At 38.1% G+C, this 15,376-nt stretch overlaps 2 protein-coding genes across 2 annotated transcripts; both read left to right on the top strand.

Annotated features, from left to right (window-relative positions):
* Positions 1 to 62: 62 nt before the first annotated feature.
* On the top strand, positions 63 to 6,271 carry glb1l2 (galactosidase beta 1 like 2). The gene is made up of 19 exons (XM_044032444.1): positions 63 to 165; positions 274 to 464; positions 825 to 893; positions 960 to 1,055; positions 1,142 to 1,250; positions 1,351 to 1,443; positions 1,536 to 1,617; positions 1,740 to 1,804; positions 1,877 to 1,961; positions 2,083 to 2,220; positions 2,743 to 2,823; positions 2,982 to 3,088; positions 3,413 to 3,559; positions 3,662 to 3,733; positions 4,702 to 4,780; positions 5,027 to 5,114; positions 5,603 to 5,717; positions 5,909 to 6,025; positions 6,115 to 6,271. The coding sequence occupies exons 2-19, from the start codon at positions 301 to 303 to the stop codon at positions 6,223 to 6,225; spliced, it is 1,818 nt and encodes a 605-aa protein (XP_043888379.1). The 5' UTR covers positions 63 to 165; positions 274 to 300; the 3' UTR covers positions 6,226 to 6,271.
* Positions 6,272 to 6,806: 535 nt separating this feature from the next.
* Positions 6,807 to 15,134, top strand: ilvbl (ilvB (bacterial acetolactate synthase)-like). Its single transcript, XM_044032616.1, has 14 exons — positions 6,807 to 7,201; positions 7,931 to 8,132; positions 8,438 to 8,565; positions 8,728 to 8,978; positions 9,445 to 9,544; positions 9,715 to 9,812; positions 9,989 to 10,125; positions 10,278 to 10,412; positions 12,402 to 12,516; positions 12,664 to 12,833; positions 13,119 to 13,189; positions 13,284 to 13,355; positions 13,535 to 13,640; positions 13,774 to 15,134. The coding sequence occupies exons 1-14, from the start codon at positions 7,088 to 7,090 to the stop codon at positions 13,950 to 13,952; spliced, it is 1,878 nt and encodes a 625-aa protein (XP_043888551.1). The 5' UTR covers positions 6,807 to 7,087; the 3' UTR covers positions 13,953 to 15,134.
* The last annotated feature ends 242 nt before the right edge of the window (positions 15,135 to 15,376 follow it).

Here is a 15,376-nt window from a genome sequence, read left to right as displayed (position 1 = left end):
GAGAGAGAGAGAGGGAGCACTATTCTCAAACAACAATAGTTTCCCTTATCCACCGAGTTTGAGGCCAGCCAGCACTGTTCTCTTTTCAGATGCTCTCTGCTACGCTCAGCTTTGACATACAGCTTTGACAGGAATTCTGCATTTGGGACTATCATTCACACCTTGGTAAGATAATGCTTTTATTGTGCTTTCAGGATTATCTCACTTACTACAATCCTATTAAATAATTTCAAACAATTATGAAAACAATCTACTGTTTATTTTATCGTATAGTTCCCACACCACCTTGAAGAGAGAAGAATGAGCTGTACAGAGGGTCTGAGGGCCAGCTCCTCTCAGTTTACTCTGGGTGGAAAGCCTTTCCGCATCCTTGGAGGCTCAGTCCATTACTTCCGCGTCCCCCAAGCCTACTGGAAGGACCGGCTGATGAAGATGAAGGCCTGTGGCCTCAATACTCTCACAACGTAGGCTCCCAACCTCAAAGAAATTGGAATTGCCTTGTGTATTAATGGCGCTATACAGATAAACTTGCCCTGTTTTCTGATACATGACTTCACTGTTTGACAATGAGGTTAAACACAGATCAGACTAAATCAAATATTTGCTTGTATTAAATGGTCTATAAAGAGTTAACATTAGAATAAACTTACATGCAAGGATTTTGCAAAGCACTGGGTAACACTTTACAATAAGGTTACATTAGTTGACATTAGTAAAAAATAACAGTAGCCTTATAGATCCTTGAATAATGTATTTAATAACTACATTACCCTAAATAACATCAATAAATAGTTAGTTAAAACAATAATTAACTGTTTTTTCAGATATGTGCCTTGGAACCTTCATGAGCCCGAGAGAGGCACATTCAACTTCCAGGGACAGTTGGACCTCAGGTAAAAGTCCCTTCATTTTCCCCCTCCTTTGAAAAGTTATTATTATTATACTTATCTTATCTTTAGGGCCTATGTCGGTTTAGCAGCAGAGATGGATCTCTGGGTCATCCTGCGGCCCGGACCTTACATTTGTGCTGAATGGGATTTGGGTGGCTTGCCGAGGTAACACCATCAGGTCATTTCTTTGTAAAGATACAGCCATAAACCATATGAGCTGAATGTCACAGATGCTAACATGTGTCTTTCAGCTGGCTGTTGCAAGATGAAGACATGCAGCTGAGAACAACTCATCCTCAATTTGTAGATGCAGTTAACCTCTACTTTGACAAGCTTGTCTCAGTCATTAAACCACTGATGGTAAGTTCAAGTAAATGTTTTCATTATATATATAGTATATATATAGTTGTATATATATATGTACACATTATTTACATATGTTTGTTATTGTCTTCCTAAGTTTGAAGAAGGAGGCCCAATCCTTGCAGTGCAAATTGAGAACGAGTATGGATCATATGCAAAAGATGAGAAATACTTACCCTTTATAAAAAACGTGAGTTTATTCATGTTTTTCTTTGTCACTAAAACATTGCAGAAGTTAGTATCCTTCATGGATGTAACATTTAACTTCTCCTTTGACTGCAGTGTCTCCAGTCCAGGGGGATCAATGAGCTACTGATGACTTCAGATAACTGGGAGGGCTTGAGATATGGAGGAGTTGAGGGAGGTAATGTCAAAAGGAACCGCATAAGTTTACCATGGAGACAAGCTTTTTATTTTTTATCTTTAATGTTGCCCTTGATGCTATTTATTGTTGAAGGCTATTAATGTAGTCCTTGCTTATTTCAGTTTTAAAAACAATAAATCTTCAGAGACTGTCCTTTGGAGCGATTCAACACTTGGCTGATATGCAAGTAAGTAACTGAAGCTTTTATTTCATACTTCTGATTTTGCATATATGATTGATTTTGTGTTGTTGTGTTTAGCCCCAGAAACCTCTGATGGTGATGGAGTATTGGTCTGGGTGGTTTGATGTCTGGGGAGAGCATCACCATGTGTTCCATGCTGAGGGTGTGAATCACTTCCACAATCAAATTCACTCACAAATTCACCACTGCATGTTGTTCTTTGTCTCACATTGTCTATCATTTCATGTTTTTTTAGTTCTGATTTGTGTGGTCCGTCTCTACAGACATGCTGGCTGTGGTGTCAGAAATCCTGGAGAGAGGTGTTTCCATCAATCTCTACATGTTTCATGGGGGAACCAGCTTTGGCTTCATGAATGGTGCGATCGACTTTGGTGCATACAAACCTCAGGTCACCAGTTATGGTTTGTAATCTTTCAAATCTTGAACGGACATGAACAGTGTTGAACCCAAAAATGCACAATCTGCTTGTAAAAAGTCTCAAATTTTATTGCAACAAATATACAAATACTGGCAATAATGGAAAGCTTGTGACCATTATATGGCAAAAAACCTTTTCATTTGTGTATGAATATTTACTTTTTGGTGACTTTGGTGGTCATACATCTAGGTCACTGTGATTAAAAATCCTGATCTTACAAAAACCTTTTTGCCTTGAATGTGTTATCTTAAAAAATGCCTTAAGAGCAAATTTGGTTCATATGTTCACTATCACAGAGTAGCGATCGTCATTTGGGTAGCTAAAGGTCAAAGGTCACATTGGGCCCTTCGAACATTCCCATAAAATTCCCATAAATTGTTATTAAGTCTATTTATTTATTTATATGTTTATTTCGGTCATGACAGTTAGATCACTCATCAACAAGTCAACAAAGGATTGTTAAAAGAGTCAGGAAAACTTCTTGTCATAAATGTTTTCATTGCAGATTATGATGCTCCTTTATCTGAGGCTGGTGACTGCACCCTAAAATATCAACTCTTGAGGAATTTATTCAGCCAGTACCACTGTAAGGTCTTTTTAAACATACGCATTACACTGATTTAAAGCCTTGTTCAATTAATAATTAAACAGACAACTTCATTGGTAACTAGAGTCTGTCATAATTTTAATTTGAAAAAGAGGTTGTGCTTCAACAGTGAATGTTTTTGCGAACTCATGTTGCAGCTGGAACCCTTCCAGAAGTGCCATCTCCTCAAGGAAGGCGAGCATATGACCCTGTTGTCATCCAGCAGCACCTGTCACTGTGGGACAGCCTGCACCTCATTGACAAGGTAGGTTGCTCAAGACATATGTCTCATACCTGGCAACTCAGATTTGATTATACATAAAACTGTCAACACACAACCATCTTTTTAAGGAAGTCTTGTCATATGCTGTTTGGTGAGCTGTCGTATTCCAACTGTGTCAAAGAGACACATCATGAACAAATGAAGTCAGATAATGAAAATTCAACATCCTAACTTTTTACAGGTGCCCTTATTTGTAAAAATATACAGCTACAGATTTAATCTGATGTATTTTTTTCTGCAGGTCTGATCTAGGCTGTTCTGCAAGACTCATTTCCTTAATATGTTGTTTGACTACTGTGCAACCAGCCATGCAGGTCAGAGTTGCCGGTGAACATGGAGAATCTACCTGTCAATAACAACAATGGTCAATCATATGGTTACACACTGTATGAAACCACCATCAGCAGTGGAGGAACCCTGAACTCCAGGAACAACATCAGAGACAGAGCACTGGTGAGGAAAAAAACCCTAACCCAAGGACACGCATACAGTACTGTACATAAGGTCATACATACATCAGTCTGTCATTGTAACATTTACGGTAATCTTCTCCAGGTTTTTGTGGACAGACAGTACTGTGGTATTTTGGACTACAAGACTCACGAGCTGACACTACCTGACGCAAAGGTACAAAATGTGTTTATTGTGACTCTTATTGGTATGTGCTCTTTTTCTTACTGTCACAGATTTCTTGCTCCTGGGATAATGTTTAACACAGTATAGTCAGTTTAGGTTAATGTTCACACCTGTTACACCGTTTTCATATTCACCCAAATGCTCCCAAGAAAAGACTGTGCTCTGGCTTTGATAGATGTTGCAGAAACACCATAGGTTTATAAAACAGTGCATTGTTGTGTCCACCAGTGTCAGAGGACCTTCTAAATCCACTCCTTGCTCCATGCATTTTTTGCAAAATGTCTTATTTATAATGAACACACATCTCTTGCCATTCACATAATGCCAGTATTACCAAACATACACTCAGTATGAAAGCAATATTGATATTGTTTACACATGTTGTGCTATTTTCACATGTTTCATGTGACATGAAATATTAACTTTAATATAACCTTTTCTAACTTATTGTTACTGCCACACAGTAATAAATAGCATTCAATCTATCTACTGTTAACACACAAACAGTAGGCTAATGTAATGTTTATGAACTAAGATATATAACAAAGAGCAGTTGTACTCTCTGGCAACAAAACAAGGCCTCAGGCTCACATGATATCTGAGTCAGCAAATAGTTCTTAAAACAATACATAAACACAAAGGCACATTTTACTAATTTCCATTCTATATGGAGATGCTGTTTGTCAAGAATAGAGCTCCAAACGTCACTTGAGTCAGTTTGCTTTCAACGCCATGTTGGTAAGAAAAGCTTCTGCAAATAGAATAAAGGTTTTTATGAATGTTTCATCGTGGAAAATATGGCACATTTCATATAGTGTTCATTGCTCAGAGAGGATTCAGATGTACTTATCACTAACTATGACCCTAAGAAGCTGTAGGTCTAAATCACGGGTTATCTTTAAACAAAGAGAGGTTTGATTTCTCATTGTGCAATCTTTTCTTTGGTTTGTTTATTTAAGGGAGAAAAGGTGATGAGTTTGCTTGTGGAGAACTGTGGAAGGGTGAACTATGGGAAAGCCATCAATGAACAGCGCAAAGGTATTCTACCTTCAGTCTTAGTGCTGGTTTACTGCCATTTCACCAGTGTTAAATCTATCTAACTACTCACAAGTAAACTTTCCTACAAGTAAGTTTCACAATATGTCCGATAAATTCCTTAAGTCACAGAATTTACTCAAATAAATAAAAATCTATTTTACTGTGTACAGGTTTTTCTTCTTTTCAATGTTTTATTTTTCACCCCATTCATGTTTCACTTCCACATTTCCATGTTTTGTATCTTAGGAATTGTAGGAGACATTCTGTTGAATCATGTCCCCTTAAGAGGATTTACCATCTTCTGCTTAGACATGAAGCCAGGCTTTATTAAAAGGTTAGTTGACCAAATTTCATTGTTCCTGCTGTTCAAATGGATACACTATAACTTTTCTTGTTTCTTGTTAAATTAAAGGGTACTATTCCCCTTAAAGCACTGTGTACTCTTCTCACACATCATCCATCTTACTCTGTGTACAACCAGCTTTTGCCAAACAAATTTTGGTGTTCATTGGTGAGGCTGGCTATATTACAGTCTGCCACAAAATACATGTCCAACTATTGCCAGATAAATAATAAGAGTTGCTTGCATGCATTCTAGTGAGAACTCTAAGTTCTCACTTGAGAACTCTAGGTTCTCACTAGTATGCCTTGCAGCAGCAGGCACTAATTACTCTATAAATTGCAGTATGTTTCTTGTCCTTGTTTGTTTTGATTTTTCCCTGTATATTTATCATAATGGTGAACTCATTCTGACACAATGTCTAGATTTATTTTTTTAAATTGCACTAAGTAATTTTAATTTTCTTTGGGTTTTTTTTTCAGATTAATTCAGTCTGGTCATTGGAAGTCTGACTCCCAGTCGTCCTCCGTTCCAGGATTTTTCCAGGCCAGTCTTCATGTGAATGGGCCTCCCACAGACACCTTCCTCAGGCTACATGTGAGTACAAGTAGCTTATGTTTCATGGTAAACATTTTTGGTGCCATTTGCTGTAGTGATAATGTACTATTGGTAATGTTTCATATACTCAGCATAAATGCAAAGAGGGATTCCGCATATGTATTTATGTTGTTTCATTCTGTACAGCGTGTTAGTTTGTCCTTTATTGATTGTACTGCATCCTTCCACAGGGCTGGGGTAAAGGAGTTGTGTTTGTCAATGGGCAGAACCTTGGACGTCACTGGTTCATTGGTCCTCAGCATTTCCTTTACCTCCCAGGACCTTGGCTCAGAACTGGAGAAAATCTGGTAAATCTGCTTTACACTTGTCTTATCTTATCTGTTTCTGTGTGTGTACAAATTTGTGTGTGTTTTCAGCTTTTTTTGCTGTCTTCCAGATCATTGTTTTTGAGGAACAAACAGCGGACGAAAAACTACTGTTTGCTGAAAACCCTGACCATGGAAAGACAACTGATGTTTACAAACTCCCCTTCTGCACACTGTTGTGAAAATAAATGTATCAACAACAAATAACTCAAGAGACAAATAACAAATCAGAAAAAATAAAATCACAACTGACATTATAACGTAGTGCTGTCTTTATTTCAAATAACATAGATTAAAATAACTGCCACTACAGAAATTGCATTAATTTCAATGAATGTTTATTATTTATTCAAAGGTTTTGTTTTTAATCCAGAACCCACAAAATAAAAAGGTATACCATCTACTTTATTGTGTTTCCTTATGAGTGATATTTCACTTCAATAAAGCTTAAAAAGCGTAAAGTTTGAGACACGCCCACAGGTTTCTTATTGGAGGTTTGTGTTTGCTTGGATTAAAACCTATTAACCGGAAGTAACGTTATTTCCTTCACAATAAGATACATCATTGATTTGTATTTTTTGTCGGAAGCGTGCAGGCCGACTTCACAATCGTGTTATTGACACGAGAATCTTAATTATTACATATTTTACATAAAAAGTATATATGTTTGCGTATGCTCATGAATATAACCGGTGAGGATGACATGTGGGTTTTATTTTGAAAAAAAGCTGGAAGTTATACATGTAGCTCCTGCTAGCTTTACGTGTAAACGTAGCCGCTGTCCATATCCTGTATTAGTGCATGACATTTACGTAAACTGTACTGTAACAGGTCCTGCATAAAAACCAACGTTCACGTCCTTGGAGCGTTTCTACAGGACCCTTATACAAACTTACGTCACTGTGAATCGGTACGAGTTTTAAAATGCGGGTATAGCAGTTGTAGAAGCTGCTTCAGAGTGCATTAGCCTGAAGCGGTGAGCTGCTGAACTGGAGTAGGTTTGCGTAGTTAAGCTAAGTTTTTACTCTGCTACCGCATCCTAACATGGAGGCTCTTGGAGTCTTTGGCACCACTCTCGGATGCTCAGCGTGCTTCGTGGTGTGTGGGCTTGTGTTTGCAGCCCATAGACTTGGATTAATATACCAGCTCTTTCACAAGGTAGGCTTCCTCAACTTTTCCTTGAAGCTTAACTTGCATGCCATTTACTGCTTTGTGTACATAGATAAGTGTTAGCACACTCCCTCACCTGTGCTCTTTCGATTGTCACTTTCAGGTGAAAGGTAAACTGGACTAAACCTTTGACCAGCCTTTTGGTTTTGTAGCACAAAGGCGATAACAGCACACAGGCCGTGCGTGGGATTGAATAAAGGCTGACAATATGTGGCTATTGTGAAACATAAAAGGAGTGGAGTGAATCTAGAGACAGGCTATAGAGGGGCCATCAACTCACACTGACATCTGTTTATCTACGGCAGAGATGGGTGGCTCGATATCACTCATGCTCTATAGCAGCACTGATATCACAACGTCCTAGCAATACTGATATATAAATGGATTAGGGTATCTATTAACAATACTGGGTCTTGTAATGACAGAAAAAAATAGTAGAGGCAGAAAATAGATAGTAACATTAAATGTGGTCACATGTGGCGCATGTCTCCCTTTATGACATGTAGTCTGTGCTTATAGCATTTGTTTAATATTTAGGCTCCATCCAGTGATTGTGACCAGTATTGAATACTGACACTGAGTATTAGACTGGCCCATCACTCTTTTTCTGAATAGAAAGTAAACGAACTGTTATGTTAAATCAGTGAAGTTGCAAGTATTATTTAAATGTAATCATCTATAGTGTAAACTTGAATCTGCTGTCCCAATTAATGTCAGGTTGAAACACAGAGTCCACGACATGGTGGTGAGAGCGTGGCAGAAGTGCTCCGTGCCCATGGGGTCAAGTACATTTTCACTCTAGTTGGTGGACACATCTCTCCTATCCTGGTTGCTTGTGAGAAGGTTGGCATCCGCGTTGTGGACACCCGACACGAGGCCACCACTGTCTTCGCTGCTGACGCTGTGGCGAGACTGTCAGGTGTAGTTTCATGTTACATTAATAAATGTGTAAAAACATGTCTTGCAGCAGTTGTGGAGCATGAACTTAAACTGTTTAGCATTTTGTAACATCTTTGTAACATTTGTTAGGAAAAGTGCCCTATAAATAAAGTTTTGTGTTATTATTACTACTGTTATTATTGTTGTTATTATAAGGTTTGTCTTGTTTGAGGGCTTTCCCACTGTACACAGTATAATAGGACAGGCTCACTGGCATAACATTTTAGACTCTATCTTCTGTATTGTCATGTGGCTAGTTGATTTCTTGACTGTCTTTTCCACCAGGTACGGTTGGCATTGCAGTGGTCACTGCTGGCCCAGGCCTCACCAACACAGTGACAGCGGTCAAGAACGCTCAGATGGCTGAATCTCCATTGCTACTCATGGGTGGAGCTGCTGCTACTCTACTTCAGGTGACATGGATTCAAATATTCATGCAAATGTGTTGTGACTGTGCAGAGAGGGGGAAAATACGGTAGTTCCCAGTCAGTATATGACAGATCAGAAATGTATCCGACCCTCATTGTGCTCATCTTCAGTTTCTAACTGGTTTGTTGACTGTGTTTTTAATACAGGGCAGAGGAGCGTTGCAAGATATTGACCAGATGTCTCTGTTCAAGCCGCTGTGTAAGTTTTGTGCGTCCATCAGGACTATCAGAGAGATCGTGCCCACTGTCAGGAAGGCACTGGCTATCGCCCAGTCTGGAACCCCCGGTCCTGTTTTCATAGAATTCCCCATCGACACGCTTTACCCCTACCACCTGGTATCCAGAGAGCTTGGGGTAAAGAGCACTCCCAAAGGCCTGATGGGAAAAATTGTGTCTTGGTATGTTATAAGCCTAACATGTTAACACAGAATATGCTGAAGAGAGGTCACCAAAGGCCGATTCTTGGTCACTGTCCAGAGCCAGATGCATAAACAAAAATAGTTTTAGTAAATTTATAAACAAACTTTAAATGTTTATTTATTAAATATTTGTATTATGTTGGCCTGTGTTCTTTTATCCAATATGAGAATATTTTATTACATTAGAATTTATAACCTCAGTTCAGGGTGAAAATTGACGTGAAAATCAATTGCTGACTTCACACAGACCCTGATTCAGATATTTAAATATTATTGTAAATCAAACACATTAGATATTATGATGTTCCAGACCATTGCTTGAGGAAATTTTCTCTTTCTGGGCCTCTTTATATTCACTACTCCAGATGTAGAATAGAAGAAATTAAAATGAAAATAACATAAATCTACTAATCTGATTTCATCGGATATTGTGATTTCTCCCAAGGTATCTCACTAACCACATGAAGAACCTGTTTGCTGGAGCCTGGGAAACCAGAGATGTGTCGCCGCTTCCTGTTGACATTCCATATGCCACAGATGATCAGGTGTGACTGCCCTTGATATTAGAGATTTGGCGCTGCTTATATGTTCTAGCCAATGTACCATTCTCTTCTGTGTCTCAATGAGACAATCCTCTTATTTTGGCATAAATTAGGAAACCGAAACCAGAGTTTTCTATTTTTTTTATTTCATATTTTCTTTCAATAAAAATTAGGTACAAAGATGCATAGAGATGGTGAGTCGAGCCAAGAAACCTGTTATTCTGCTGGGTAGCCAAGCCACATTACCACCAACACCAGTCGATGACATTCGGTAAAGGACATTGTCTTATGCCCTGCTCTTCTCAACCTATCTATTCTGTATTACTGTTGCTGCTGCTACTAATACTAAGTTTTTACCACCGTTTTTCAATAGCATTTAAGTATTTGTAATGTTTCTGATTCTTAGGAATGCTCCTTTGGTTAAAAAAATGTGATTCTGCTTTACAGGAAGGCATTGGAGGATCTGGGCATCCCCTGTTTTCTGGGGGGAATGTCTCGTGGCCTATTAGGTAAAAACAGTCCTATCCACATCAGACAGAACAGGAGAGATGCTCTAAAGGAAGCTGACTTGGTGCTCTTAGCAGGTTTGTCAGTTTAGTTTCTTAATAAAATATCAAACACAGAAAGTCTTTTAATTTTTGTGGAAATACTGTTGGTTGAACTTGATTCATAAAGCAGCCTGGAGAGTCCAAGGCTATCCATACTTCCGAGAGGAAAGTTAACGTTGTGTTTGCAGGCACTGTGTGTGACTTCCGCCTGAGCTATGGCCGAGTTCTCAACAGACGGAGCAAGATCATCGCTGTCAACAGAGATAAGACCCAGCTTCTGAAAAACTCGGATATGTTTTGGAAGCCAACTTTAGCAATTCAGGGTATGTTCATCCGCTGCCATCCTCATCATTATACACACTATATGGACAAAGGTATTGGGATGCCTGACCATTACACCAACAGGGACTGTAATGATGCATTCAAATACATATACAGTACTCTAATATGGAGCCGGTCCCTTTTTGCAGCTGTAACAGCTTCCACACTTCTTGGAAGACTTTCCTCAAGATTTTGAAGCATTTCTATGGGAATTTTTGAGACACCAAAGACATGCAGAGTCAAGTATAGGGATGGGAATTAAACGGGCTTTGATATACTGTAGTATCATTAACCACTGACCTTAACGGTGCTGATAATGGTATAGGACAAATGAAGCCAGTTTTCTATTCTCAATCTTGAGGAGAGGTCTGTGTGTCTCCGTCAGAGAGAATCGTCACACTGAGAAACAGACGTGCTGCGACCGAGTCACAGTGTAGACAGCTAAACGTCCACAAGTCTGGTTAGTCTGGACTTTTGCTTGTGTTAACCCTCCTGCTACAATCAGGAGGAGTGTGAGCATTTATTTCTTCCAACAGGCATAGAAAAAGTATCACATTAGTAAAATTCCAGACAAATGTAAATTTAATAGGGACAAATGGGATGAAATGGGACACAATAGGGGCCCAGCTAAGTGTAACACACACGCACTGCTCTGAAAGTCTTACAACATTTGTAAAGGCGGTAATAAGAGCAATCTTATTAAACATTTAGCTTAAGTCCATCACATTCAGACGGAAAAATGCACGTTGTTCGACAGCCTAGGTCGTAGCACATCTCTCGTGTCCCACTTCTGCTATGTTGATCGGGAATTCACGATGAGTCGGTTAAATTACACAAACATTAGTTAATAATGACCAGTAGTCAGTTAAAATATTAGCGATCAGTTTATGAATTATGTTTGAAATAGTTAAATACTTAAAACACTTAATTAGGAAATATGTATGCAAGTAATTTATTTATAGCATAGCCCTCCAAGTTATACATACTATGTGTTGCGTTTATCACTAATAAAATTAATGGTCAAACTGAATATATGAACACACACATCCACCCACCTATCGCCCATTTTAAAATTTCCAACATTTTGGTTAAACTGTAGCAGCTACAGTGAATCATCCAACTCCTCTGCTGTTCCAAGCCAAAGAGGACAAAACAGAAGTTCTGAATATAAATATTTTAATTTCATGAAAAAATTATACTTCAGGTAAGTGCTTTGAAAATGTGTATTTTCTTTTTCTACTAATTAAGATTAAAAAGAACCAATAACAGTACCGGATCAATAAGTAATATTGATAAAAGTAGTAGTAATGTTAAAATCTTAATGATAACCATCCTTATGTATGTTTAGCTTTTGAGATGTTCATGCAAAACAGAGTGAAGGCAGCCTCTGAATGTTAAAGAACTAAGAGAAGTCTTGTATGAGCAATTGTACTAATATTTTGTTAAGCTACATAATCACCGAGAATATATTTGTAGCTTTTTAAACAGTTGGAAGTATTCCTCAGCTAATATATAGAACCAAATAATGTGTTGAAAACCACCGTTCTACTGGAACCACACCCATCATTGTTGTCTCTACTGTGCAATTTTAGTAGTAAGTCTGTGTGCTTTCAGTTTAAAAAAAAATACAAGTTAGAGGGATGCAGTTTAACCAGTTTACTTTTTTGCACCATCTTGGAGAGGTTACAAGGTTGTGTAACGACAGCGCCCTTATTATAAACAATTAAGGAGATGTTCATTGTGAGTCACCATGATGACTGTCATCACTTTCTACTTCATCTTATTTATGATCTTGCAGAAGGGTTTGAAGAGTTTATAGAACCTAAAGGTATGTTGCAAACCGCCATTCCACTGGAACCACACCCATCATTGTTGTTTCTACTGTGCTATTTATTCTCCCTGTCTATTGTGCTTTGTTGTGATGTGTGCGTTTAACCAGACTAATATTACATGGTTATTTTCTAAAATCTAAATCATTTGATCTATTTAAGGTGACACTGGTTCATTCTTGGTGCAGCTTTCTAAAGGCCTGAAGGGTCATCGCTGTCCAGACGAGTGGCCTCAAAACCTCAAAGCAGGCGATGTAACCAAAGAAACTGCAAACAGGTGAAGAGAAGTGATGATATTTTGTCCATGTGTCCCAGTCAGTCGTTAATTTATGTTTATCATTAGTGAAATCTTGCAAAAAAAAGAGGAAACACAACACTGCATTATTAATTAAGTCAGCAATATTAATGAAATAATTTCTTCCAGGGCTAAAGCCGATGAGAAGACTGATCGCCACTTGAATCCCCTGAAAGTTTTACACTGTGTGGATGAGCTCATGGCAGAGGACAGCTTCATTGTTGCTGATGGCGGAGACTTTGTTGGGAGTGCTGCTTATATAATGAGACCACGAGGGCCTCTGCGCTGGCTAGATCCAGGTACGCTCCTGTCAACAAAACAACCATTTTCAAATGAAAAATGTACGTGATCAAAACAATGTCTGTCTGGTAACTTCATTGTCACAGAAAAGGAGTGTTATTACGATTTAGAAAATTAAATTGTGTCTGATTTTATTAATGATCTAACGTATTATCTAACTATTTTGTCTAATGTATGAACACAGGAACTGCAGTAATCTAGTCAGTTGTAGTTCATTTGTTTTCGTTTTATTTTCTTACTTTTCATCATAGTGTTATAACCTTTATAATCATCAATATCTACAGGAGCCTTTGGAACACTTGGAGTTGGAGGAGGATTTGCCCTGGGGGCAAAACTATGCCGTCCTGACTCTGAGGTCTCGGGCATTTTTACAAATATGGTTCTGTTCTGATTGTCTGCTGATCCCGGTTCAGCTTTCAGGAATGAAATGTCACTCTGTTTTTTTTCAGGTGTGGATAGTGTATGGTGATGGATCCTTAGGATACAGTGTTGCCGAGTTTGACACGTTCACAAGACACAAGGTAAAATCACCCACCCTCCCTGGCTCATCACAGCTGTGGTGGTACTCAAGCTTTTAAATATAGGGATACCCCTCACAGACAACTGAATGAATAACCTGATGAAGCATGTGTTTGTTGCACCATTTCTTGTTATTGTTGTTTTTCGCTCTAATATTCCATGTGTTATTCTTCCTCTCAAGACACCAGTTATAGCACTGGTGGGAAATGATGCATGTTGGAGTCAGATCTCCAGAGACCAGGTTCCCATCCTTGGCAGCAACGTGGCATGTGGCCTTGCATTCACGGGTACGTTTTCTCCACAACATGCAAAGTGGTTACTGCCACGTATTGACACAGAATTAGTTTATCACATGTGTAATGAGTGTGTAATGAAATGTGAATATATATATATATATATGTTTTGTTTTTTTTGTTGCAGATTATCACATAGTGACAGATGGTTACGGGGGTAAGGGCTACCTTATAGGGCGTGAGGATGAGGACAAGTTGAGCGACATCATCAGACAGGCTCAGAAGGAGACCCGGGAGGGCAAGGCGACACTTCTCAATGTTCTGATAGGGAAGAGCAACTTTAGAGAGGGCTCCATCTCTGTCTAGACCTGTAGTGTATTCTCTTTTCTCATAAACTTTGGCTGCCTTCTTAGAGTTTTACTATCAGGCTCGATTAAGGATTCCAGCAAATGGGTGTTAAAATGAGTCCTGACCTGACCTCTGCTAATCCTATGTGCCCTTAATGCCATCTTTCTCTTTGTCTACAATATGTGGATCTCTCATAAGAGTTCAGGTGCATCACTCATCAAATTTTTCACTAATCATACAAATAATACATCTACAAATACCAGTAATATCTTTTTATTACTATTCATGGCCACTATTCATGGTTTATTACTGTATATGTGTTGCAGTAATAAATTATGAAGATCAATTTGTACTGAAAAAGCTGCAGATTCACCAGCCTGGAAACTACTGTGTGTGACTTTAAGAATCATGTGTTCTTTGAAAGACAATTGCTCCATTTAAAGAAGGGAATATGGAATAGACCCTCAGGTCCATGAAGTCTCACAGCTGTGATAGCTTTATGTTTAATTAGCAGAATACATTGAATACAAGTGGGGAAAAGTTATTTGAATGTTGATGACTGAAGTTGAATATCTCACTGTATCTTTGAATATATTGATATATGTAGACAGAATGTGTGTCTGCTGATTAGTTATGGATTTAAAATTAGTGGTGGACAGATAGAGGGTATTTTAATGAATGTGAATAATTGGAGAAAAGTGGTCTATATGAAATACCAATATTGTGTTCTCTTTTTTTTTTCTTGCATCTGATAAAATATAAAAATCTATTAATGAGGCACACAATTACAGAACATAAGTGAACAAATAATGATCATGTCTTTACACCAATTGCACTAATTATAAAGTTAAAGGTAATCTAATTGGAAATTAAATTGTTCACAGACATTTTGATTATCTCAAAATGCCACATAATGGACCCACATTAATCAATTGATACATTGATTTGTGATTAATTTGTATAATATTTAATGTTAACTTATATGCAGTGGTGTTTGTTTCAAATATTCCTATACACATATTGCAATTCTAATTTATTCACACAAAGTGAAATGTGTGTACCATCTCACTCCAGTATGCTGTTGGTTGCTGTTTCATTTGGTACCCTTAAGGGTAAGACTGGGAGTATGAGAACATTTCCTTCATAAAATGTTGGTTTGGATTTATTGTTAATAAAGGGAAAATAAAGTGGGAAAATGGCTGCACATGTTAAAATGTTTTCTTTTTACATAATGACTTAATCTAGGGTAAAGGTGAGTTGTCCTAAAGATAGACTATATTCTCAAAAATAACTGATTTCCAGGGGTGGAACATGACCCAAGAGAGAATCCATAAAATGTTGAAGCACATCTGGCTTCGCTGTCTTAAACATAGTTAAAAAAATATACTGTTTTTAAGTGTTGATGGAGGTATGAGTTCTTCATACCTGCATTCACTGTGTAG

The sequence above is a fragment of the Solea senegalensis genome, linkage group LG8 (genome assembly GCF_019176455.1).
Source record: "Solea senegalensis isolate Sse05_10M linkage group LG8, IFAPA_SoseM_1, whole genome shotgun sequence".
In the NCBI taxonomy this organism is placed as follows: domain Eukaryota; kingdom Metazoa; phylum Chordata; class Actinopteri; order Pleuronectiformes; family Soleidae; genus Solea; species Solea senegalensis.
This window is presented reverse-complemented; position numbering and strand designations above follow the sequence as displayed.

What these genes read in the sequence shown, in the direction of transcription:
- ilvbl (XM_044032616.1), top strand. Translation starts at nt 7,088, where the DNA reads ATGGAGGCTCTTGGAGTCTTTGGCACCACTCTCGGATGCTCAGCGTGC. An exon ending in CTGCTGCTACTCTACTTCAG is followed by an intron (nt 8,566 to 8,727) that starts GTGACATGGATT and finishes TTTTTAATACAG; the next exon opens with GGCAGAGGAGCGTTGCAAGA. An exon ending in GCCAACTTTAGCAATTCAGG is followed by an intron (nt 10,413 to 12,401) that starts GTATGTTCATCC and finishes GATCTATTTAAG; the next exon opens with GTGACACTGGTTCATTCTTG.
- glb1l2 (XM_044032444.1), top strand. Translation starts at nt 301, where the DNA reads ATGAGCTGTACAGAGGGTCTGAGGGCCAGCTCCTCTCAGTTTACTCTG. An exon ending in ACATCAGAGACAGAGCACTG is followed by an intron (nt 3,560 to 3,661) that starts GTGAGGAAAAAA and finishes AATCTTCTCCAG; the next exon opens with GTTTTTGTGGACAGACAGTA. An exon ending in TCAGAACTGGAGAAAATCTG is followed by an intron (nt 6,026 to 6,114) that starts GTAAATCTGCTT and finishes GCTGTCTTCCAG; the next exon opens with ATCATTGTTTTTGAGGAACA.